The 27,317-nt window shown below is 41.8% G+C and overlaps 2 protein-coding genes across 2 annotated transcripts in view; both read left to right on the top strand.

Annotated features, from left to right (window-relative positions):
- The window catches only part of LOC308252456 (ABC-type organic anion transporter ABCA8-like), a 55,109-nt gene extending 48,760 nt beyond the window's left edge, over positions 1-6,349 (top strand). The window contains exons 37-41 of the mRNA XM_080677100.1: positions 1,788-1,907; positions 2,104-2,244; positions 3,852-3,931; positions 5,268-5,323; positions 5,456-6,349. Coding sequence (XP_080533226.1) covers positions 1,788-1,907; positions 2,104-2,244; positions 3,852-3,931; positions 5,268-5,323; positions 5,456-5,542 — 484 coding nt within the window. The 3' untranslated portion in view covers positions 5,543-6,349. The remainder of the gene's footprint in view (positions 1-1,787; positions 1,908-2,103; positions 2,245-3,851; positions 3,932-5,267; positions 5,324-5,455) is intronic.
- A 16,270-nt stretch (positions 6,350-22,619) lies between these two features.
- Positions 22,620-27,317, top strand: part of LOC308252453 (ABC-type organic anion transporter ABCA8-like) — a 48,049-nt gene continuing 43,351 nt past the window's right edge. The window contains exons 1-3 of the mRNA XM_080677097.1: positions 22,620-22,783; positions 24,901-25,002; positions 27,058-27,262. Of these exons, the coding sequence (XP_080533223.1) occupies positions 22,724-22,783; positions 24,901-25,002; positions 27,058-27,262 (367 nt within the window). The 5' untranslated portion in view covers positions 22,620-22,723. The remainder of the gene's footprint in view (positions 22,784-24,900; positions 25,003-27,057; positions 27,263-27,317) is intronic.

The raw sequence follows: 27,317 nt of genomic DNA on the forward strand, positions 1-27,317 counted from the left end.
TATAATCTGATTTTAAATCCTCAAATTTAAACAGGAAACTTATCCAAGGCTTTGACTTAGTTTGTGCGAAATCATTTTTAAAATGTGTATCTTTGGGACATTTTATTATAAAAAGCTGTTCTCCTATACATAACTAATAAGAACTTTTTCATCATATATGTTCATTTTTTTAACTTGGCCTTCTAGTGAACCCTCAGTTTCATTGAAGGGATAATCTGGGGGATTGAAAAGCATAATGCATCAATGAGCCTCTCTTATTTTTCCTTTATTGGCAGTAGGGCTTACCACTACGTGAATTCGGCTTCCCATTTTGTTATGTTGGGTTCAAACCCACATGTAATAGCCACCACTGAAGGCAGATTTTGGTAGACTTTCAAAGTGTTGTTTGACTTGAGGCTCCACATGCTTTATGGCTTCCAAAACACAATGGTCTGGCCCGGCCAGCATAGCTCAGTGGTTGAGCATCGACCTATGATCTAGGAGGTTACGGTTAGATTCCCTGTGGGGGCACATGCCTGGATAGCCGGCTCAATCCCTGGTATGGGGCATGCAGGAGGCAGCCGATCAATGATTCTCTCTCATCATTGATGTTTCTATGTCTCTCTCCCTCTCCCTTCCTCTCTGAAATCAAGAAAAACATATTTACAACACACACACACAACAGACTGCAAATCCTGCAGCAACAATGGTCCAACTGCCACCCCTGTAGTGGCTGTAGCTCTGGCTCGGCTCCCCTGTTTGCCCCGCCTCCCCGAGAGCTCAGTTCATCCCAGCCCAGAGGCCACGGCCACCAACTGCACGCCTCTACAGAAAGCAAGGCAGCCACAACTCCTGTACACTGTCTCTTAATACAAAATAAAAACAACCCGAATATCATTCATATAGCCAATACTTTGCAAAAACATCTTACTGTTTCTCATTAAAGGAAAAAGAATCATGGTCAGGGCCCAAACATACTCACTCTGAGTATCGGCAGCCCTCGGGTTACATTGGACTCCACATACGTCATTTTTTGCTTAAGTCACCACCTCCCATCTACACTAATAAGAGAGTAAGATGCAAATTGACCGTACTTTCGTGACGCCCACCACCCAATCAGGAGTGAGTATGCAAATTAACCCAACAAAATGGCGGGTTAATTTGCATAGCAGGTGCCAAGGGGCTAGGGGCGGGGCAGGGCAACGACGCAGGCATTCCACACCACCCGAGCTGCTCCGGGCCCTAGGGCAGCATGGTAAGGTCGAAAAGCAGCTCCGGGCTGGAGCAAAAAGGCGGCTTCAGGCTGGATGGAACATGGTGCCGGGAGCCAGGGAAAGAAAGGCCCATTCTTGCACGAATCTTTGTGAATCGGGCCTCTAGTTTATTTATATAAAAAAAAAAGGTTCCATCATTTCGACGTATGTACATATGTGCTCTATGTTTTTATTATTTACAGTATTTACCACAAGTAAAGGTCAGGAATTATCTTTCTTTTAAATTAGTTTTACTGTTTCACTTCACTACTGCTGTGTATGTGCTCCATGTGAGTGACGTAGGTGCTTATGTAGGTGGGTTCCAACTACCAGTGAAAATCTCCAACATAACCCAAGGACCTACTGTATTGTAATTGCTCAAATGATCTTTTAAGCAGCTATGATGTATCTGTGTGACACAATAAGACATAATCACCCCGTATCCCACACTTCTCCTGTGAATGGTAATTCTCATTAGGATTCACAGGTGGGGCAGAGGGCGGGGTTCTGGATGCTGTTGTGTATGTTTCCCATGCATCTTTTCTTCCCATTCAGGCAGGTGATCCGGGCCAGCTTTAACAACACCGAGAGGGGCGCCCTCCTGACCACCCATTACATGGCTGAGGCAGAGGCCCTGTGTGACCGTGTGGCCATTATGGTGGCCGGGAGGCTGAGGTGGGTGTCCACCCAAGCCCACACTTGACCACCAGGTGCATGGCTGGCAGAGTTTGTCAGTGGGCAGAGAGGTCACTATGAAAAACTGGGACCACCTGTCCAGGGTCTGATGGTGAAGTTCTGAGACAGCGCTAGCAGCAAATCCCAAGTCTCAAGCATTGCATCCTCCTCCACCCCCTCCTCCTCCTCCCTCCAGATGTATCGGTTCCATCCAGCACCTGAAGAGCAAATTTGGCAAGGATTACCTGCTGGAGATGAAGGTGAAGACCCTCGCCCACGTGGAGCCCCTCCACAGCGAAATCCTGAGGCTTTTCCCCCAGGCTGCTCGGCAGGAAAGGTAAGGATGGTGGCTGGCTTTGATCTGCTATCAGGTGTCAGTTTTTCCTTGTCAGGTTCATAGAGCTGTGGTCATTCAAGTCCACATTTAGCCCAAAGGAAACCCTAGAGAAAGAAATGATTTGTTGGACACTGCAGAAAGTCAACTAGAGAAGAGCTGATGTTGGGTGTTATGGTCCTACTCTGTACCAGGTATGGTCCTGTTCTTGGGTTATCTTATTTAATCCTTACGGAGACTTTCTAAAGTAGACTCTGCTGTTCTAGTGAAAAAGGAGATAATTGCAAAAATGTGTTGTAAGAGTCTGCCCTTTACAAGGACCTTAATCCATGAAAACTGGAAGATTGGTTAGGTCACATGACAGCTAATAAGTGATAAAACTGGGATGTAAAACTGTTTCATTTCAAATCTATTAATATTTCCAATTTTATATAGATTCTGGTCATGGAACAATCTTCATAAAAGTAATACACTAAAAAAATACAAAGATTAACATTAGGGTCATTTTTTAACAACTGCAATTTAACTGCAGAAGACAGATAATTTAGGAGTTTGGGGAAAGCAGTAAAGTGAATTAAGTCATAATAGCAAGGCCAGAAAATATATTTCTACAGTGGAGTATAAATATAAAGTCAATGTTATAGCTCATCATGCAGCCCAGTACTAAATGGAAATATGTCATAGGGGTGCAGGGAATGAGCAAAATGGATGAGAAATGTTGCTCCATAAATATGTGAAATAGCATCTTTAGGAAATGAAATCTGAATCTTCCTGGTTTTCAAATGATGAAAAGAAATTTATCTGAGAAAAAAATTATTTTCAAAATGGTTGCTGGACATTATTTGGAGTTTGAATTCCTAGAGATTTCTGGTTTCCTAATCAGAGACTCAGTTATGGTCTCCTGTGTTAGGAAAGCAGTTTGAGTAGGAAGGGAAAGGTAGGGTAGGGTAGGTAGAAATGCTCTGAAGAATAGACTTAGATTTCCATCTGAGTTGGAAGCTTGAAGAAACTGCATGGTGTCAGGGCCCGGTTGGAGGATGAAGCCGAGGAGTAAGTGTTGACCCAGAAAGGGAGGTGGGCCCTAACCAGCTTGACTCAGTAGATAGAGCACCAGCCCGGGTTCGATTCCAGTTAAGAGCACATATTTCAGTTGCAGGTTGCAGGCTCCATTCCCGGCCCTGGTCGGGGCCTGTGCAGGAGGCCACCAATCAATGTTTCTCTCTCACATCGATGTTTCTCTCTGTGTGTCTCTCCCCTTCCCATTCCCTCTCTCTAAAAATCAAAGGAAAAACATCCTCTGGTGAGGATTAACCAAAAAAAAAAAAAAAAAAAAAAAGTGAGGTGGAAGGTGACTTGGGTAAATCTGGAAATTTAATTTGCATTGTACCTACTCATCTCCCTCTCAGGGGGTCAAGGGCACTAACTTTTCTGTCTGACTCCGATCCCCAGTTGTCCTTGTGAACTGCCTCTTTTGTATTAGTATGGATTCACCCACTGCATTTCGCCTACCACAAACCACACTTACAGAAATAAAGGCCAGAGAGATGTTTGAGTCAGTTCACGTCCATCATGGGTGGTATCAGCATCTCTCTCCCTTCCTTTCCTCCCAGGTACTCGTCTCTCATGGTCTACAAGTTGCCAGTGGAAGATGTGCGACCTTTAGCACAAGCTTTCTTCAAATTAGAGAGGGGTAAGAGTGATAGGCTTTGAAATAAGAGCCTGAAAGCAGATAATTTCAAGTCACAAAATAATCCATCTCCATGGAAAACATGAAATGTGATATAATGTGTTAAATTCAAAAGTTAAAGTTTCAAATTGAATTTTAGGAGCATAATATCAAGGAAGTACAGGCATTCTGTGTGTGTTTGTGGGGGTGGGGAAATGGGAGTGATTTTTACTCTTCTGGTTTTTTCCATATCTTTTTGTGTATATATATTGGTATACATTAAGTAAAAACTCAATCATAGATGCATTTAAGAACAATACTGTCAATAAAAAAGAAGAATATGGTCTTTTGGAATATTGCTGCTTACATGTTTAAAACTAAATTTTATGTGGACTTGAATATTATTTCTTTGCCTTGGACTCTGTATTAAGAAACTTACCTCTTGTCTGGTCACTAAGATGATCTTGTGTCTGTTGTGCTATAAAACTGACCACACTGCATCTCTCATCGCCAGGCTCATGTGGTCCTTGCCATCTCAGCCCATTGACTCTGCGACTCTGCTCTGTGCTCGCTGGACCTCCCTCTCCATCCTTATTCTTTCATTGTCACTGCCCAGTGACATCTTCGCTTGTTTGTCACCTTCCCTGAGGAAGAGATTCAAGTCTCCTGGTTCTAGAAGACTCTCCTTCCTCTTGTTAATAGCATCCATGTTCACAGTGATGCCTCTTCTTTCCATTCTCTGAGCTGAGCGCCCCAGCATTCTGAGCATCCGCTGACCGGCACTGTGGCTAGTACTAGCCTGGTATGTCTGGTGGTATAGTTCCAATCTGGTACTGTTGGCGGCATATTTACAGCCTGCTGGGCTCTTATTGGGGCTCCAACTACCCTTCCCAGTCCATTTTGGTCAAGGAGAAAGTTTTCTACTTGGTTTGGTTCAAGCAAGCTGCATGGACAGAAAGAGGTCCATGAGGATTACTTGCTTCTGAGAAAACCTCAGGCATCTTTCTCTATAATCTTCTGATGCAACCTTTTTCCAAATGTGTCTGCCTTCCACCTCTTCCTGTGCTGGATGTGCAAAAACCCCGGCTCACCTGCAGGAAAGGAGGCCTTCTCAGCACCGTTTCCTCCCTTAAGTAGACATCTCAGAATCTGTGCAACATAACACCTTTCCCCAAACCTATGTGAATGCACTGCTGTTCTTTTAGCTGAAGGCTGTGCTTAAACCATCCTAATGGTTCTTGTCTTCCCCTTTTCATTTAATGTTTTTAAAAAAAATAGTTATTTGTATTCTGTGCTGACTTCTAAGGTCATCTGGATATAAAAACATATAAAGCCCTAATGTACATCCATCCTTGTGCAGTTAAACAGAGCTTCGACCTGGAGGACTACAGCCTGTCACAGTCCACCCTGGAGCAGGTGGGTCAGTTTTAGTGATCGTACATCATCCATGGAATATAACAGTACAATATGTACCTTTGCTTTTCACTCTCTTGGAGCTGCCGGAAACAGTATGACATCCCTGTCTCTCTATTTTTCATCCCCTTTTAGGTCTTCCTGGAGATCTCCAAGGAGCAGGAGCTAGAAAATTTTGATGATGAACTTCAACCCTCCATGAAGCGGAAGCTCCTCCCATAGAAAGAGCCTTGAAGCCCCAAGTACTCTATGTTTCCATTCAAGCCAGTAGTCGTTTTTTAAGACATTTATTTGATAGCATCAGTGTTTGTATTTAGAACCTAAATTGTGAACGCTGACATGGTTTTTGGTGTGGTGGAGAGGAGGAGTGAGTGCTGGGCAAATGCACTGACAACAGGGACACAGGCCCCTGACTGAGCCCACCTCCCAGTCCCAGCCTACGTGTGTCTGCAGGTCACCCTGATCCCAATTTTCTGTCTAATGCTGAATAAATAAATTTACATTTCTGATTATGATATACAAATTTTATTAATATTTTTATCAAAAACTTAAAATTCTTTTTTTGCTAACCTAAACAGAGAAATACATATATTTACTCTTCAGCAAGTGTTACACTTTATAAAGCTGATATTTTTATAATAATTTAAGTGAGCATGTCAAAAAGTATTATACTTCTTGAAAAATATTTTAATATATATTTTATGGCTAAAAATATGAAAACATCATTCATTGGTCATAAAATCTGATATCAATATATTTGATAACATTTCCAATGGTAACACTATCAGTCATACAGACATAGCCTGGAAAACTGAAAACTTGCTATTAGGAATGTATTATACTTTTTTATTTTTATAAACTAACAGAGTTGGATTTTCATTGTATTTTTAACTCTTTGCTAAAGATGCTTGTATTATAACTGATCTTTTATGGACATCTGCCACTTCATCTCAGAAAGTTGATAAATGTAATAGGTCCAATTACCAAGTTTGTGGAAAATATAAAATAAATCTCATATATATAATTTTGAAATGTCTTTTATTTCATGTGTCTTTTTCTCAAATCTTGAGCCTCTAATTTACAAGTTCATTTCAATCCAATGTAAAATGATTTGTAATACAAGAGCAAATTTGCTGCTTTAATCAATGTGCTACCAAAATCTAAATGAGGAAGACACCACATTATGATTAAGGAAGTAAAAAGTGGTGGTAAACAAAGCTGTTTTCTAGAAAAATCTTCTCAAATTACCGAGTGTGATGACCATGCATAAAATGTATGATTTCTGAGTGGAGATGATTCTCTGAGCTTTCTACCAGTGCTTTTATGTCTTTTCTTCCCTTTCAGAAAATTGTTAGCATCCCAGAAAATTCTTTTCTGGAGAGCTCCCCTCCCCAACTGCCTTCCCGGGCTCTTATGTGCGGTCTGTTTATGCCTCTTGTGCTAGGAAGAAAAAAATGAGGGGAACTCAGTTCCTGCTTCCACTGAATGCTGCCGTGTGGCACAGTGACTTAGAGCGTGGCCTAAATTTAATCTTGGATCTACCATCTACTATCCAGGCAGACCTTGTTTCCTCATCTGTAAAATGGAGATCTTGATCTTCTTACCCACAGCAGAGGGTTACCATGACAACCAAAAGAGACAAAGGCAACAACAACATCAAACTGCTGTCTGCCTGTTACCAGTGCCCAGGGACTCAAAGAAGCTCTGCCATGCTCTGACCAGCTCCCTTCTGGTTCCTATCCCCTCACTTCTCAAGGACACATCGAAATGAACCTGTTTTCACCTCATTCCCCAAGGGCCAGAGGAGGTATCTGGAAATAGTACACTGAACAGACTTCTTTTAATGGAGGATTTCACATTATAACCCAAAGAAATCACAGAAACTACCTCAGTGGGAGAGATATCCTGGTATAAGCAGAGTTTTAGCACTGGAGTGGCTTTTTATTTAACCCATAGATTCAACTAGCCTCGGTATCACAGATAACCAGGTCTTTGGAGAAATGAAAATGACAACTGTGTCATACCTATGCTTAAGTTTTCACCTGCTCTTGGGCAAAGAAAAGCTTGCCCAATTCTTCCTGCAGCTTTATTGGGACAAAGTCTGCTGTTGTTGGCTTCAAATGATGTATCTGGGGGAAGAAGGATGGGCTAAAAAATGAATACTTTTTCTCCCACCTTTTAAGTTCCTCTAACTGGACTAATAATCAAATTAGCAGTGACAGATTAACAGGAGGAAGTCAAATTTTAATACATGGGCATGGGGAATTCACATATGCATGAAAAATCCGAAGACACAAGGCAGTTAGAGGAAACCAGACCAGCAGGGGAGGGCAGTTAAGGGCGATCAGGCAGAAATGCAGAGAGGTTAGGGGCAACCAGGTTGACAGGCAGAAGTGGTTAGGGGCAATTAGGCAGGCAGGCAGAGGCAGTTAGGAGTGATCAGGCAGGCATGCAAGTGAGTGGTTAGGAGCCAGCAGTCCTGGATTGTGAGAGGGATGTCTGACTGCTGGTTTAGGACATCCCACAAGAGGTCCTGGATTGAAGAGGGTGCAGACTGGGCTGAGGGACCCCCCCCCCCAACCATGCACGAATTTCATGCACCAGGCCTCTAGTTCTCCATCTAATAACCAATGTGATCCTTTTAAAATAAAATGTTATTGAACAGTGTAACGTACATATGGAAAGTACACCATAGATTCATTTATCTGGTTTCTGAACTTAGTAAAAGTGGAATCATGTACAAACTCATAGAAACAAAGTAAAATGCTGGTTACCAAGGGCTGAGGGTGGGGAAATGTCGGTCAAAGAATACAAACTTCCAGTTATAAGATGAATAAGTTCTGGGGATCTGGTGTACAGTATAATGATTAGTTCACAATATTATATATTTGAAAGGGGCTAAGAAAGTAGACTTTAAATGTTCCCACTATAACAACAATGACAAAATGGTAATTATGTGTGGTGTATGATGTTGTTAACGAACATGATTTTGGTAATCCGTTCACAATATATAAATGTATCAAATGTTCACATTGTACATCTTAAACTTGCAAAGTGTTATTTGTCGATTATCCTATATAATAAGGATGTAATCTAATTTGTCCATTAAGGTGTCTGAGTCACGCCAAGTCAACGGTTTGTGCATACACAGGAGCTGGGGGGCGGGGCTGGGGCGGGGACTTCTGCCCCAAGTGGATGCACGCCCAGTTCTAACATCCTTCCCAGCGCTGAGGTGGAGCTGCCTGCCTGCATCCCTGGCCAGGGATGTGACACTGCCTGCCTGTGTCCCTGACCTGGGACATGGCGCTGCGCAGAGCTGCTTCGGAGTCTCGGTGAACTTTGCAACCAACCCAAGGAGGAAACTGAGAAGGGAGAGGCCAGGAGCTGTGGAATCCCTGCACTTTGGTCACTTGAAGACAGCCCCCTTGGAATGCGAGGCAGGTGTACATTCAGCTGAGAAGTGAGGGGCTGAACACCACATTCTCTGGGCTCCAGTCGGTCTGAGGCCCGAGCGTCCACCACAAGAAGGAAGAAAGAGAGGGAGGGGGCCTGAGGAAGGGAGAACAATCGATGGAAATGTGTCTAGACTTTCCCCAGCCCTCTCCCTCTTTACGCTGCCTGCAAAAGCCCCAGGCCTGACCACAATTCTGATTCCACCTTTTAGTCCCCTGTTCTCCAACCACAGAGGAAAGAAATAAGGAAGGAGTCCGTGCTACCTCCAGAAAGTATCCATATACCTGATCAGTCAGTCGCCTCCCACAGAGGGAGGCCAGACTGCAGCTTAGGCCATCAGTAGGACATCCCGTGAGGGCTTCCGAACTGTGAGGGGTACCGACGGGGCTGAGGGACCCCCCTCCACCATGCACAAATTTTCATGCACCAGGCCTCCAGTATCTCCATAATGCTAGAGAAAAAAAAGATGAGCCACTTAAAGATGAAATTCATTTAACCAAGAAATAAGCCAAAATAAAAAATTCAACAAAATAAAAATTACTATTAAAGCATGGGTAGGGGTCACTGAACTCTGTTAAACATGTGTGAATATTAGATAACTTTGAGAATCATGGTTAGGTCATATTTCTATAGAAAAATCCTCAAATGTAATGGTTCCTTTTGTAAAGCAAGCATAACTTTAATAACAATCCTGTGAAAGATAGTAAAAAAGAAAATCCCTGATAAATTTAATCAGAAAAATTAAGGATAGCTCTCTAAATAAAAAGATGGCCAAGCAAACCCAGAAGTAAATTTAAAAAATAATAATAATAAATAGTCAGATGTGATTTAATTTGGAATAAACTGATGGCTCAGTATTAGCAGCTGTCAAACTAAAGGAGGAAAACTGCCTGAGTTAATAAAATACCATACAACTCCTTTAAAAAAAAAAAAAATATATATATATATATATATATATATATATATATATATATATATATTTGTATTGATTTCATAGTGGAAGGGAGAGTGAAGATCAATGATGAGAGAGAACCATTGAGTGGCTGCCTCCTGCATGCCCCCTACAGGGGATCGAGCCTGAAACCCGGGCATGTGCCCTTGACTGGAATTGAACCAGGGACCCTTCAGTCCACAGGCCGACAGTCTATCCACTGAGCCAAACCAGTTAGGGCCCATACAATTCATTAAAAAAAAAAAAAAATGAGCAAAATGAAAATATAAATATAAAAAACACAAATTACCAAAAACCAATATCATATTACATGCTAAATTATATAGTTGTTCACCTAATATCTGCAGTAAAATGAAGACACCTACAATCCTATCAATTAAAGAGGGAATATGCTAATTGACCCCCACACCGTCGCAAAGATGGCAGTGCCCACAGCCAATAAGGAGGGGATATGCTAATTGACTGCCCCGCCCTTGAAGATGGTGGCACCCACAGCCAATAAGGAGGGAATACGCCAATTGACTGCCACGCTTTCAAAGCTGGCGGTGCCCACAGACACAAGATGGCAGCACCCAGTCACCTCAGCCCTGCTGGGGTGGCAGGCATGCAGCAAGGCTGGGCCCGTCTCTAGGCAGGCCCTGCAGCTCTGCATGCCTGCCTCCAGAGTTCCCTAGTCTCCTCAGCCCCCAGCTGCCCAGGGCCGGCCTGAGGCACAGGCAAGCCTTGGATGTCGACTGCCCAGCCGTCCAGGGCTGCCCAAGGCTCAGGTAACTATGGCCTTCCAAGGCTTGCACTGCCAACAGTGGAAGCAGCAGAGGTGTGATGGGGGCATCACCTTCCCCTGATCACCAGGTCACCTCCCACCCCTGAGGATTCCTGGACTGTGAGAGGGGGTAGGCTGGGCTGAGAAACTCCCCCTCCAGTGCATGAATTTTCATGCACTGGGCCTCTAGTCATCAATATAATGTCCTATCTCTGTGAGATGGCGTGATGTGTACTCTAACTCATGGTCGATAGGAGAATAGACTGTCACCATCTTTGGAAAAATAATCTGTTAGTAACTACTGAAAATTTAAGTGTGCATACTTCTTAGAATCTCTCCTTAAAGATTAAAAATGTAAATATACAAAAATTTATGTAGACCAGCATTTACAGGAGCAGAGAAATTGGAACATCATTTCTAAAAGCAAAATTATTGCATTCTTGCACATCCATTCAAAGAAATACTAAGCAGCTATGAAATGAATAGCTGGTATGCCAAAAACTAAAAGCAGTGTCTCTAACCTACTGGGCAATGGAAAAATGCAGAATGTGGAATAATATGTAATAAATGGATCCTTTGTCAGAATCTAAATTTAGTAAGAACTCCTGCTGGTTTGTATGTACATTGACTTTGAGAAGCCCTGTTATGTCTTAAAAACTTCATACTCCATCCAGTACAGAATTGTGACAATGCAATACAGAATTCTCGGTGTTGCAGAAGAAAAAAAGTAAGATGGCAGTACTGCCTTGGGAAGTGAGATGGAAATTGAAAATAAGAACGTTTACAAGATGAAGCTCCACTCTCTTGCAAAACATCAAAAAGTTCAGATTGTTGCACTTTAGTGAATTATACTGTGTTTCTATTTTAGGTCACCATCTTCTCGATAGTTTCTACTGAAATAAATAATTATGGATTTCTAGGGTTCTTAACCTGCACCATATTGATACCGCCTTTCACAATGATTGGCTCTCTATTAATTTTTCCAGAGTTAAGAATCTCACTCTTGTCCCTGGGTCATGAAATGTGTGGCCATTGAAGGCAGCCTTGCATATTGTAAAAATGTAGGTAGAGGTTTCAGTTGTATAAGGTTTGAGGTCTCTGTCTTCCGAAAGCCAATTCACTTACCACAAGCAAGAATCATGTTCTCATTCAATAGGAAAGCCTGCCTTGGTTTATGAAGGTCAAAGGCAACTCCACAGTGGTAGAACTTCATAGTTCTCATGATATCCCTCACTCCTAGGAACAAATGACCCAACTGAGAGGCCAATGAGATGCCCGTCTTATGGTATTTTGGACATATCAGGTTTAAGGCTCCTCACAGACATGGAATGGGACATATCAAGTATCCGGTTAGATATATGAGTCTGATATTCAGTATGCAGGGTTTTGAGGATTTGGGGGACTTAAAGCTAAACACTCGAGATTTCTCAGCATGTAAGTTATATTTAAGGCCATGGAACTAGATGATATAACCTACAGAGTAAGTGTAAGTAGAATGAAAAGATAACCCATGGATTTGGCCTTGAGCTCCAAAATTTGAAGATTGAGAAGGGACGGTTGTGTGCCAGGATCTACTCTCAGAAACTCTCCTTAATGACATAGAGCACCCATATATAAGCACCACTGAGTTTCTCCTAGCAGGGCAAATCCTGCTAACTTGCAGTGTTCAGTATAAAAGCATTGGAGCCTACAGCACAAGCACAAGGTAACAGGTCACCGAGTTACATGAGAAGAAAAGGAGGACACGCTGCACAGTCAGAAATTGACTTTTACCTGGTGCACGAGCAAGAATTACATAGAAGGCTGGCAAGGTCGTGTAATGGGCATTAAATTGTCTTACGTGAGATGAGATTCATGCACAGATGGAAGTTCATCTAAATACACCTTTTTCTCACTCTTCAGATTTCTCCTGACTCAGTGGAATATTTAGGAGCTTCAGAGCAGTATCTAATTTATCTGGCATTGCTGATAGTAGGAAGACATTTCGATTTAAATGTTCTTGCATGAGGGGGATGCATTTGTATGCTTTGCACTAAATTAAAAATTTCATTTTGGTGCCTAAAAATTTGGCACTTTACACATTTGAACACACACACACACACATACACACACACACACACACACACCAACAGAGGCTTCAGTGGCATAAACAGAGTCAGTATCAGTGTACTCCTTCTATTTGTGTCATGCTCTCTCTGGAGAGCAGTGAAGCCAACACTGAGAGTTTCTTAGAATATTAAATACAATCTCTCAATATTGTGAAAATGTTATCAAATCTACCTTCATATATGATCAAACTCCTTAAGTCACTTCTAATATTGAAATTGTTGTTTTTCATGGTGATGCTGATTTTGATTGTCTTTTCCCCCCTCATAGCCTTACCTTCAATCTTTCATTTTCCTTTTCATTCTACAGTGTCTGGAAATGAACTTTAGGAAGAAATCGATGAGAAAGGATCCTATATTCAGGTTGAGATATTCATATTTTATTTTAATATTCCTTGTTAAAGACATTGTAATAGGCTTCAATTAATTGAGTAAAAAGTACTGTACGGGATTGTTTTCAAAGGACTGTGTAGTATACAAAATTATAATTCTTGGTATGGTAATGAGCTTATAATCTAGCAAGAGAAGCTACACCAGCACACACAAGACACTGAAAAAAATAAGGCAGACCATAATTTCACTAACATTCTAGAAGAAAGCCCTATACAAGTGGTAGCACTTAAAATTAATGGCTAAATATAGACAAGCAATTGGGTAAGGGTAGCCAATCCAGGAAGAAAGAGGAGTCTGAAGAAAAGGACAAAAATTGGAATAAATTTCACCAGTCTATAGGTTCATGAAGGCTGCTGGAATGAACTTGAAGCCTTGTATTGGAGATTAATAGGAAATTAAAATTAAGCTAGATATTAGAGTTTCATGGAATAGGGAACCATAGGGAATGTTTTACAAATTATGCAATCAGAAACAGACAGGTGTGTTTGGAAAACCTTGCCTAACTCAAAAAGTATGAATCAAGCTAATGTATAATGCAGGTGGTAGAGCAGGAGAGTGACAAGATGACAATCATGGTTTAGGAAATCTATTGACTGCAGCAATTGGGATGGCATGAGGGAAAGAGACAGGAATCAGCAGTAATCAGTGTGGATGATGAAGGAAAGGGTTAGATTGGTAGTAGCCAGGAAAGAGCAATTCTGACACATGTTCCCAAGTCATGAAAGTGCTCAGAAACTGGTGATTACATATCATAGAATCTCTGGGACACATCTCTGATTCCAAATGTTTTGATCCATTCTTCTCACAAAGCCTTCAGAATTCCTAAATATCTGTGCCAAAGTTACAGTCCTAGATTCCTTTATCAACCCTGTCAGAGTGTGAGTACTGTTTTACTATTTACTAGAGGCCCAGCACACAAAATCGTGCGTGGGTATAGTCCCTAGGCCTAGCCTGCGATCAGGGCCATTTTTCCTGGCTGCCGGCAGCCACCTCACCCCCCACAACTACAGACCCATGTTCCCAGTTTGCCATCAGGCAATTGGACAATCAGAGCCTGATGGCTGGGGGGGGGGGGGGGGGGAGACCGAGAGGTCAGCCAGACCTGCCTGCTCGTGGCCCAGCCCCCACCACAGATTGCCCTCTGTGTGTGGGGTGACAGGTGGGCAGGAGGCTTGGCCTGGCACCGTCCGCATCCCCACCACCCAACCCCGGGTCCCTGTTCACCATCAGGCGATGAGGGCCCGCTGGCCGGGGAAAGGGACCAAGGGGTTGTCCATGCACCTCGTTGTGACTAGTCAAGCAGTCATTCTGATCCTTGTGCTGTTGTGGTCGCTGGGCTTTTATTATATAGGATAAGAGAAGTCACAGCCAACAATGAGAATGAAACTTAGACCAAAAGCAAGCATGATGTAAAAGCAGTATCATTTGAATTACAACTGGAAAGTAGGCTGTCTGCAAGGCACAGGGCACAGAGCAGAAGCATGGAGATCGTATGGTGCTCACAGTTACTCAGTCTATGCAAATAATTGATAGCAATTTACACAAAGTTCATTATTTCTGCTACAAGTTGTTCAACGGGAAACCTGCTCTGATTTTAGAATTTCACCAAGAAGCAGTAAGATTTTTCCAAACCCAAAGAAACCAGAAGGGGAGGATGAAGATGTTCAGATGGAAAGAATGAGAACAGCGAATGCTGTGACTATCCCGGACTCTGATGAGTTGGAACTACTAGCAAGATGAGGCTGGCAGGGGAGGGATTAGTGGATGATCAGGCTGGCAGGCAGAAGCAGTTATGGGCAACCAGGTAGGCAGGCAGGTGAGCGGTTGGGAGCCAGCAGACCTGGATTGTGAGAGGGCAGTCAGGCAACCCTTGAGGGGTCCCAGATTGGAGACGGTGGAGGCTGGGCTGAAGGACACCCCCACCCATGCACGAATTTCATGCACCAGGCCTCTAGTGAAATATAAAGGTGCAATATATGCATACCCTTTGCATGCACTTGGAGCTCCAGGAGGCAGTGTGACACCCTCTCTGTGTCTTTTCCTCCACGGCAGGTCTTCCTGGAGCTCTCCAAGGAGCAGGAGCTGGAGGACTTTGATGAGGAAGTTGATCTCTCAGTGAGATGGAAGCTTCTCCAGCAGGAAGAGCCCTAAAGCCCCAAATACCCTGTATTGCACTTTAGGCCTGTGACTCTTTTTCAGTTAATATTTTCTAGCATTATGATACCTTATCTCAGACATGGACAGGGTACGTTTAAAACGAATGTCATGATTTTTTCTCAATAATGTCACTTATGGTGGGACTAAAGAAGCCAGGCCATGTAGCCTCTGGACCAGCAGTCAAATATCATATTTCATACGGTAGCAAACACAAAGAATCCATTTATTATAGAACTGTGTATATTTATGAGGATGATAAGGGATTGCTTAATTTTTTTTTCTCTGAACTTTAAAATATGGGATATTTTCTTATATTTTTTATTACAAGACAAAGTAAGACGATGCTGATTATGGGGGGAAGGGAGTCAGTTGATTACATGGCAGCACAGTCTTTGCTTTTTGTCATTCATTTTTTTTTTTTACTTAATTCGCTGATTTTCCTTTCCTGGCATTTTTAGGATTTTAGATTTTAGAGTCTGTATTTTGCCTACTGTAACTATTAAGGAAATTTGAAACCCATTAAGATAAATAATTGCAGTAAGACAAGTTGATGAAAAAATACATATGTTTACATACAATTTTGAAACATATTTCTGATTTTATGTTGTCTTATGATGCCAGGGTCTACCCTGATGCAAAGCACTAGAACTTCATAGATCTTAATTTCCCATGTCTGTATATCTTGTGATTTATTCAACTGGTAATTCTATAAACACCTTAAAATCAACACAATATACTGTACACTCATACTTAGATCAGTTTTTATTGTTGTTGTTGCTACTTTCATTGTTGCATAAGTCACTGAGTTTATGGTAATTTATTATGCAGCAATTAAAGTCTAATGCAGGTATATAAATAAAGTCATATTTAGAGAAGTTGACCTTCCCAAAGTCATAGGTCCTAGGACCCAAAATTCAAACCCAGGAGTCTGTCTGGTAGCACCTACTTTAAGATTTCACCAAGCAGTTATTAAACACCTGATTGAGGTTGCAATGGAGGTATAAAGAACATTCCTTCAACTTGCAGTTTTGGTTACCGTTCAGGAAGAGAATCTGAAGAACACAATAGACACTATATAATCAGCTTCTAATTGTTATGGTATCAACTAGAATGATACAAGGATTTGAAGCTAAACACTATTTTTGCAGCCAAAACATAGCCAATTATGGTGGTAAATTCAAATGACCCACTTGTGAACCACAGAAATGTAAAACCTTGATGCTGAAGGATTTCCAGTGCCCATTGAGAAAGTTAATTGCACTTCATTTTCAGGAGAATCACAGTGATGGATTATGTTGTTTGAATGGTACCAAGATCACTTTGAGATAAAATGCAGTTGCCTATTTTGTTGAATCATATTGAAGTCAACTGGGGCACTGTTTCTCCTCTGGTGCGGCTTCTTTACTGAGAATCTGGGGGTAATAACAACCCCACTTAACTTTCTATGTCGTTTAGGTAGAGACCAGCCGATGCTCACCAATCCCATTCTTTCTCTGAACAGATGGGAAGACTTCATTGTCCAGATTTCCTTACAGTTACACTGGGACCATCTGTCTAGCCCTGGACTCTAGAATATGGCAGAAACGATGTATGCCACTCTTGGGCCATTACCTAACTTTCCTGCTAGGTCGTTTGTGAGGTTTCTCTTTCTCATATATGGGTCAGGAAATAAGGAACTCCGAGATGCAGAGAGCACAATGGAAAGTTCTTAAGTCGCCATGTGGAGGTGAGTGGCCTAGAAGAGCCAGCTGGCCTGCATAGGACAGAGAGATGGAATATACACATCCACACACACACACACACACTCCAAAACAAAACCAACAACTGAACCACTGCAAGACACTCGAACTCCTGACGTTATTGAGACTTCGGGGTTGTTACAACAGGCAGCTGACATTACACGAACTGATAGAGTAGATCATGCCAAGAAAGGGGGGGACAAAAACCTGAACAGCGTACTGATGCAATTGCCAAGGACCTTTGTACTATCCCAAGCTGCCTGTCCCAGATCCTTGCCTAGATCAGGACTCTGCAAGGGCAATTGATCCTTCCAGCTTGCCTATCTGTGTTGACTCTATAACCAGTTGATATTTCAGTTTATCTCCACTAGACTGCCCTCAAGGTGTTCAGATAGATAATAGCAACTTCTTGTTGCTATTGTTCCTATAAATGTTTTACTTGTTTTGATACTTGTTGGTTATATTCATGGCAATTTCAAAGCAAGAGAGTTAAAATCTTGGATTAAAACTGGTATCTTTTCTAAAATTTTCAGTTTTAGTTTTTCAATTACCATTTTCATTCAGTATTATTTTGTATTATTTTCAGGTATACCTCATAGTGTTTGGCAATCATATACTTTACAAAGTGTTCCCCCTGATATTTCTAGTACCCACCTAGCACAATATATCATTATTACAATATTATTGACTATATTCACTATACTGTACTTTACATTCCCGTGACTATTCTGTAACTACCAATTTGTACTACTTACTCCCTGCACCTTTTTCACCCATTCCCTTCCTCTCCTCCCCTCTGGCAACCGTCAGTGGGTTCTCTGCGTCTATGAGTCTGTGTCTGTTTTAAAACTGCTATCTTGAAATGGAACTTTCATTATAAGTTTTGGAAATATTTTAATGTCTCTTCAAAATCCCTCTTTGGGCAGGATCCAAGCCAAGACACCCATGATGCTTTTGGATGAGTCTACCCTTTCTCATAATGTGAAAGAAAAAACAAAACAGGAAAGGATAGCTTAATTTGGATATGCAAAATGTATATTGAGTGAATGTTTGTAGGGTTTGAAGTAAAAGTTAAGAATCATTTACTCAAAGGGTCAGATCAATGAAAATATTATAGCTATTATGAATAATTCATTTCAATGATAGTGCGCTTCTTTATTCTTATACTAGATGTGAATTTCTCAATAGTGGCACTATTGACCTCGCGCTGGATAATTCCTTGTTGGGGTCAGGAGGAAGAAATAAAAGCTGCCTGTGTACTGTAGAATTTTAAGTGGCATTCTTGCTCTCTACACACTAGATGCCAGTTGCAACCTGCCCCTGAGTGTGACAACCAAAAATGTCTCCGACATTGTCCAAATCATCCCCCTTGCACTAGAATGATGTGTCAGGAGGATGTTGGGGGAGGGAGGGAAGGCTGGTCAAGGAGACTTCCTATATTTTATGTTGAGCAAGTAGAACGTGGTACTGTTTTCCTGTAATTTAAAACAAAATAGCAAAACTGTGATATGGGAAGCAGAGAAGAATCCAGAATTTGCTTTTTAAGAAGTCCAACTCCTGATTAAACTACCTGATTCAGCAGGTCAGTGTAGATCACTCTTGGACAAATGCTTTTTTATTGACCTCCAGCTGTACTTGCTTGGCTGGCTGTATCATATCATAGAGAAGTGTCTTACAGAGGGAATCTCATATTTGTAAATGTTCTCGTGCCTCAGACAAAAGGGGCAGGTTTCAAAATATAAAACACTACCTTTACAAAAAAAGAAGAAGAAAGGGGCGGGGAACCTCACTATCTTTAAATAGTAAAAAAATAAAGAGCTTAGTCATTGAAAAGCATTTTCTCCACTTGGGTGTTCTGGACCTTTGGATTGACATCTTGACTCAGGCAATCTAATCAGGGTTTGAAACTAATTTTGGATTCAGTCTTCTCCAGCCAAGAAAATTACAGCCACAACCTCTCTCCAGAAAGCAGTCTAACAGTTAAAACATAATGCAGACCTGTGTGAGGGTGGGGCGAAGGTGTAATGGCCGCCGTAAGGAGAAGGTAAGTTCAGACTGAAGGTAAGTAGGCAACTCCTTACCTTCACTATAACAGGATATATTACAGGGCAATTTACTTATGGGAAATTTGGCCAGAGTGAACAGATGGCAAAGCAGTTTTTTGCAAATTATTCTCCTCTACCAGTCACCCATTACAATACATTTAAAAAGGTATATATGTTTTTATTGACTTTAGAGAGGAAGGGAAAGAGAGGGAGAGAGACTTTCTTGATGAAGAGAGAGAGAAACATCAATTGGCTGCCTCCTGCATGCCCCCTACCTCGAGCCCGCGACCTAGGCATGTGCCCTGAACGGGAACACCCTGCCTTTCTTATTATTGTTGCGATAGAAACATTGATCTGACACAGTCAGCTATGTCTAACCCAAATCAGAAGCACCCTGCCAAATTCTGTCTGAAGTTCATAGGTGTATGAATATTTGCAAAAGGGCACAGTGCTATTAACTGAGTGGATTAATTATGTATAAACTAGAGGCCCAGTGCACAAAATTCATGCACTGCGGGGCGGGGGGTCACTCAGTCCAGCATGCACCCTCTCACAGTCCAGGAGCCCGCAGGGGATGTCCGACTGACAGCTTAGGCCCGCTTCCCATGGGGATCAGCCCTAAGCTGTCAGTCGGACATCCTTAGTGCTGCTGCAGAGGCAGGAGAGGCTCCTGTCACTGCCGCTGCACTCGCCAGGCTTGAGCCACCTTCTGGTTGAGTGCGCTCCCCTTGTGGGAGCACACTGACCACCAGGGGGCAACTCCTGCATTGAGCGTCTGCCCCCTGGTGGTCAGTGCACATCATAGTGACCATTCCACCCTTCAGTCGATTTGCATATTAGCCTTTTATTATATGGGATCATTTAGGCATGAGAAAACAAAGGCTCAATGCACATGAATTATAGCATGATCTGGTTAATGTGCCCACCAAAATTTCTTTAGAGTAAAGAATATTGAAATGATGGAGAAGTCATCCAGTCAGTTGGTCAAAGATAGTGGGAATGACATATTCACATCAGACGAAGTAGACTTTGGAGCATAGAAAGTTACCAAGGATAAAGATGGACATTACATAATGATAAAAAGGCCAAGAAGACACAACCATCCTAAACATGTATACACCCAATACCACAACTTCCAATTAACTGAGGAAAAAATCTGTTAGATGTGAAAGGAAAAGCAAAGTCTCTAATTTTTGTTAATATCTTCACTACTCTTCTCCCAGGAATCAACAGAACCAGTAGGCAGGAAAACCACTACCACCACCAACAAAATCAGAAAACTTAACAGCAACCAACTAGATCTAACTGACATTTATATAACACTCCACTCAATCAATAGCAGAATATATCTCATTGCATTTGGAATATTCACGCAGACAGATGATATCTTGGGTTATAAGACAAGTCCTAATCGATTTGACATACAAAATAAATTTTCTTACTATACAGTAATAGATTTGAACTAGAAATCAATACCCCAAAGATAACAGGAAAATCTACAGAGACTTGGAAAGGAAACAACATGTTGCTAAATAATTGGTGGCTCAAAGAGTAAGTCTTTAGGGAGATTAGAAGATACTCGGAACTGAATGAAAATGAGAAATAGATGAGTGAAAATCCTAATTTCACAAGTGAGATTATCAATTGGGCAGTCGAGAGTTTTGTGCAGAGAGAAGCTTCCCTCTGATGAAACTGTTCCTTTCTCATAGTTTGAGACAGTGCTTAAAAATTTTGGTGTGAGCCACAATCATCTTGGATATAATAGACGAAAGCTTACACATATTGGGGATTTCCTCTATTAGGTTGCTCTTTATAGTATGATACTGAGTATACATGCCAGTATAATATGATACTGAGTATATTGAGTTCACAGTGAGGAAGGGGGTGGGTTAGAGGGCTAGAAACATCAATGATGAGACTCATTGATTGGCTGCCACCTGCACACCTCCTACAGGGGATGGAGCCTGCAATCCCGGCATGTGCCCTGTCCTGGTTGATGTGTCAACATAACCACACCAGCTGGGCATCTAGATAGATCTTACCCTGTAAGTCAGTGGCCAAATGACTCACATTTAAAACCAAATGTTCTGGAGGAAATGAATGGATAAACATAATTTGCAGCATGGGTGGAGATCTTCCTATTTCCACAATCTGCTTAGGTTGGAAGAAATCCTCTGCAACTAAACTAAAGGGCTTCATCCACCCACACCCTCACTCAAAACACCAGCTCCAAGAGCCAACCCTCACTGTGCAAGATTAAGTTCATCTTCACTGAGTTCCATGTATTTTCTAATTGGCAAGCTAGGCAAAGGCTCAACTTTCCATTGACTATGGTGCACTCTCACTTTCTTCCCAAACTGCTAGTCTTCTGCCTTGCAGTTGTTGGACAGTTGATGTTCAACACCACCTAACGAGCTCCCTTTAAAACCTAAGGAAATGGCAAGGCTGGTGTGGCTCCGTGGTTGAGTGTCAAGCTATGAACCAGGAGGCCATGATTACATTCCCAGACAAGGCACATGCCTGGGTTGCGGGATCAATGCCCAGTATGATGGGACATGCAAGAGGCAGCTGATCAATGATTCTCTCCTTTCCTCTCTGAAATCAAGACAAATATATATATATATATATATATATATATATATATATATATATATATATATATTTAAAAACACTAGGAAATGCTTGATATTTAGACAATCACCTGGGGACCACGAAGAGTAGTGCCTGAATACACTGAAAATAAAAAGGGAGACTATTGGATTTTGGTCCTCTGATTCAACTATAAGACCCAACTGCCATTTTTTTTTAATCCTCACCCAAGGATACATGTATTGATGAGAGAGAGGGAGAAGTAGAGAAGGAGAGAGAAACATCAATGTAAGAGGGAAACATTCATCAGTTGCCTCCCATACAAGCCCCAACCAGGGATCGAACCTGAAACCTAGGTATGTGCCTGACCAGGAATGGAACCAGTAACAGTTTGGTGCCCAAGCTGATGCTCAATCAACTGAACCATTCTGGCCAGGAACCAATATAAAGTCTTAACTACAGAGAAGAGTACTCCCTGAATCTCTGTGGAAGTCTGAAAGAGTGTATCTGGTTTTCAGTTAATTGTGTCCACGGTGCCATCTCCATCTCAAAGTGACTGCAGGTTTAGTTAAGTAATTTGCTGCATTTTTGTTTTTATTCAGAAGCCTTCAGGAGATCCTGATTAGAGATCAAATATGAGACGTTCCCATGTGTTCTTCGAGTCAGTAGCTAATGGAGAGGGGCACAAAGGCGTGTTACTGTGCAATTAGGATTGTCTAAGGAGATTGCTATCAAAGACTGAGGCAGGTTCTAACGTAGTTACACAACATGGATGCTTTTTGAGCTGGTTAAAAGAATGTTACCCATGAGATAGTATTGATTTTTAAGTAGGATAAATCAGTTGGGAAATAGACTTTTAAAACATTTTTAATTTTTTCTTGGGTCTGCTTCTTGGTAAAAAATAAGTTTATTCTGAAACTTTCCTACTTCTGTTAACTCAACTGAAACACTGAGAATGAAGATAAAGTGTAATTACTCAATTTTAGAAGAGAGAGAGAGAGAGAGAGAGAGAGAGAGAGAGAGAGAGAGAGAGAGAGAGACTGTCCAAGGGCAGTCATGTGAGTGGGCTTGTTGGCAGGGCCAACAGAACTGAGATCATAGCTCTTCTGGAATTAGTCTTCCCGTGACCTTTCCACTGAACCCAACCATTAAGGCAAAATCTATAAATTCAGTTGAGGTCAGGAAAGAATGTGACTCGCTTCCTTCTATGAAAGGAGACCAGTGGATAAAATGTGTTTCTAGATTATGTGCTTCACATTTCTCAAAGGTAAGTTCATTGTCTTTTTCTGTTTTGTTTGGGGGGGGGGTGTTTTTTTTTCTATCACAAAATTATAAATTAGTCTTTAGGAATTAAAGCAAACCATTGTAGAAAAACTATTTTGAAAATGAATGGACTATTTGGATGTGTTTGGACATCTGGTATTTAAAATTGTAAAGATGAAGGCATTGAGTTACAACATACGTTTATTTAAAAGTTTTGCAATTGTTATGTGGTTTTAAGCCAGAAACTGAATGTAGGAATAAGCTGAAATTTGTTCAGAGATTGTGGGGAACTGAAAATACTGAGAATTCATTTGTACACCTGGATCATCTTTGAAGGCCTTCACTTTTATTGCACAATAACTTGGGGTCATTGTGATAAACTGTTTTTCTGACTTTGAGACTGTTTATGAAAAACATTTACAGAAACGCAGGGGTGGGAAAAAGCAGGTGGACAGTTGTGAGCACGTGAAGCGCCGCGTCTGTTCCTGTGTTACAATTATTTGCTAATTATTGTCTCGTTTTCCATACGAAGCACTGGGCCCCTGCCTTTCCCACCCTGCATGTCTCTTGTTCCCGCCTCAGGGCTTGGGCTCGAAGAATTTTAGAAATGAAAGCTGCCTTGCAGGGTTTCTGCTCTGTGCACACCACGTATTGGGTCCAAACGTGAAATGGGCAGTTTTCCTCATCCCAACCCTCCTCAGCTCTGCAGGACTCAGAGCTTTCACATGCCTACAGTGCAAACCTTTGGTTCTGAATGCAGCAACCATAGGGCAGGGGGAAGATCAGAGTTAGTACCCTCTGAAACTGCCTACTACTTGTATGAAAGGAATGCACGTGGCTGTAAGTCTTTGGATAAACTACAGAACTTACGTAAGCTTAGGGAACATACAGTACACGGTGCTAACTTACAATGGAAAGGCTAAGGGGTTGGAGCCACGCTGACATGGTCATGCTACATTGGGCTGTGGCTGATTCCACAGTGAGGGGATCGCCCTCTTGGCCAGTTTACCCACCTGCACAGCCCTGCACAGTTGCTTTAAAAGAGGTTATGCTGGCCCTGGACGGTTTTGCTCAGTGATTAGAGCAGTGACCCGCAGACCAAAGGGTCATCGGTTCGATTCTCAGTGAAGGGCACATACCTGAGTTGCATGTACAATCCTTAGCTCCAGTCAAGGAGTGGGGTGGGTGAGAGTATGGGAGGCAACCAGGCTGAGGATTGAAATTTTGGGGACCTTTTAAGTGGTTACTCTGAATTCTCTGAACTAGAACCATCGAAGGGGATCCTGAGCCCCTCTCATGGGACACCCTCACCTAATGCTTTTTTCCAAGAATCTCTTCCTCCCTCCGACTGCCTCTCCATGGGCTCTCCATCCTCTTCACTCAGTCCACCCTCCCTAGACTTGCCTCTCGGCCTCACGAACATCCACGTGTAGGTTCTTCCTCTGGCAATGCCCTCTGAGGCTGTCTTGGCTGCTAAGCCAGGCGTTGAAACCGGCTTCCAGAACCATTTTCGAGCTGTGTCTCTAGGAAATAGCACAGCCCTGTCAGCATCTTCTTCCATGAATTGAATGGGAGCTTCAGGCAGGGGAACCCTCACCCACTCATTATCACGATGAAGGAGGCCATGCCAATGACCTGCTTTCTACCCCTGGCCAGTGTTGTGTAGCATAGAGGGAGCAGACTGAATAAACTAAAATAACCATCCTGAATGAACATCAACAAAAAGAAATAATTCTTTTAAGTTTCAAAAGATTTTTTTTGAAGAGTAACCATTATATCTTTAGGATGAGAGGGAAAACATGGAAGGGAGAAAGAAAGCTTGATAACATTTAGCAGCAGGTAAGAATGTGGGCAAAACTAGAAGCAAAGGAAAACCAGGTTTAACATGAGACACAATGAAAGAAAGATCCTCCAAAAGAAGAACTTATTGGTGAGAAAGATGGGGCAGTGGGGAGCGGGTACCGGTAATAAAATGCTGACTTTGGAACACTCAGAGACTAGGCACTCAGATGCAGAACACTGGCGTTCTCAGGCTGCTCATTGGGTGTTTGCAGGATTTTTTTCCCATTAAGACCATCATATATGCTTTACCTTCTCCCCTTTTCTTTTCTCATGAAACAGGGCAACATGAGTAAGAGAGAGAGAAGTGTGTGTCAACAAACTTGGGCCTTATTATGCAAGAATTTGCTTAAAAAATGGAGAATGAGAAGGGAGTCCTTAATGGTATGATTCAATATCTGTTTCTCTTCTTTATTTATGATTGAAAAATGTCCATTCCTTGGGAGGTAACTCTGATTGTTTATTTCCTCTCCAGTAAAAAACAAAACAAAAACACCTTTATACAATAGGAAAAAAATCTTTCTCAAGATATTTTGATAACACAGACTCATCATTTGAGGTCTGAAGGCATTGAAGTTGGTCAGCACCAGAGAACCCAAAATGTTTTCAAGTCAATGGTCACATTTTTTTTCAAATGTATATTTTTTATTCAGAGAGGAAGGGAAAGGGAGACAGAGATAGAAACATCAATGATGGAAGTGAATTATTAATGGGCTGCCTTCTTTACGCCCCCGACTGAGGATCAAGCCCATAACCCAGGCATGTGTGCTGACCTGGAATTTAACCTGCGAACTCCTGGTTCACGGCCCGATGCTGAACCACAGAGCCACAATGGCTGGGCAATGGTCACACTTTTTACCAGTGTTCCCACGCATAGATCCTTGGGTTAGGATACAAATCAACCCACAGAAATAGTAAATGGCATTTTTCTCTTTAAAAAATATCATTCTCTTCAAAAATAGTGGATAATTTGGAAATGTGATTAGTGCCAAGAAGAAAATTAGTATTACAACTTGTAATTTTACCATATAACAAAAATCCTGGTTAAACTTTGATATTTAAAAAAAGAAAATCAGATAGTTTTAGCTAAGTAGCACTTTTAACTAAGTAGGGATTTTACTGTATATCTATTGTGAAATTTTTTCTACAATCATGCATTGAGGGGATAGAGTGATTTCTTATTGTTAGTGTTTTAAGTGACTAGTATTGATAACTAACAAGATAGTATTTCTCAGGTCGCCAACATGCTGTTGAGTTTCCAATACTAGAATCTTGGCATGTAACCAATACATTACCATTAACTGTGCAATGCCTTGAAACTGTCTCTTACAACACATGCGCTTTCAGCAGAATCAAATATAGGCATACTTGGGAGGTATGTGGGTTCAGTTGCAGGCTTCTGTAATAAAGTGAGGATCCCAATGAAACTCGTCATAATCTTTCTGCTGGTGGAGGGTCTTGCCTTCAACTTGTAAAAATGCACCATCTGTGAAGTGCAATAAAGCAGAGTGCAATAAAACGAGATCTGCCTATACAGCATGAGTAGGTCACCACAGTAATATCATCTGATAATCTACACCAATAACAGAGAAAGATGCAAATTGCCATACCTTCGCAATGCCCACCAGCCAATCAGGAGTGATTATGCAAAGTAAACCAACAAAGATGGGGGTCAATTTGCATACACAGGCGCCCAGTGGCTGGGAGTGGGACACTTGTGTCATCGCCATGGCAATGACACAGGCGTTCCACAGCGCCCCAGCTGCTCTGGGCCTTGGAGCAGCATGGGAAGGCAGTAAGGCGGAAAGGCAGCTCTGGACTGAGCAAAGTGGGTGCCAGCATCCAGGGGAAGGAAGGCCCATTCTTGCACAAATCTTCGTGCATCAGGCCTCTAGTTTATAATAGCTTGCCACTTTTGCCTCTCATATTTTCATGATCAGTGCATGCTTTACACTGCTGGTGCTGTGGATCAAAAAACTTAAACTCCTAGTAAGCCCTATCTGGTTTGGCTCAGTGGATAGAGCACTCGCCTGCAGACCAAAAGGGTCCCGGGTTCCATTTTGTCAAGGGCAGAGAGCTTGGTTGTAGGCTCCTCCCCAGCCTCGGCCCTGCTAGGGCTCAGGCAGGAGACAACCAATTGATGTGTTTTTCTCACATCAGTGTTTCTCTCTGTCTTTCCCTCTCTCTCACGCTCTCCCTAAAAACCTATGGAAAAATGTCCACGGGTGAGGATTAACAAAAAACAAATGAACTCCTAGTAATAGTTCATTGATATTACCCAGACTGCTTAAGTTTGTACTGTCCATATTGAAAATGGTTCAGAATGTGGTCTATATTGAAATGAGAAAAGTCAGTGAGACAAACTGTGTGACCAAATGATTGTGGGTTACTTATTTGAAATCATCGTTTTCTTTTTTTTTTTTCTCTTGCATTTTGTAGGAATGGATGAGCTCATTGCTCCTACTGCTTATTTTGTACCTATATCCTAATACTCATGAAGTCATTGATTTTTCTTCACTGCCTACCATGGACCTGGGACGGGTAGATTCATTTAACCTATCTACATTTATGATTGCATACACACCTCTCACAAATATAACCCAACAGATCATGAAAAAAGTTGCCTTGGCCTCCTGTATAAATGGTGAGTTTTCTAGCAATCTAAGTGGAATTTCTAATGTCAATAGTCGGTTCATTTG

The sequence above is a fragment of the Plecotus auritus genome, assembly GCF_963455305.1.
Source record: "Plecotus auritus genome assembly, chromosome: 7".
In the NCBI taxonomy this organism is placed as follows: Eukaryota; Metazoa; Chordata; class Mammalia; order Chiroptera; family Vespertilionidae; genus Plecotus; species Plecotus auritus.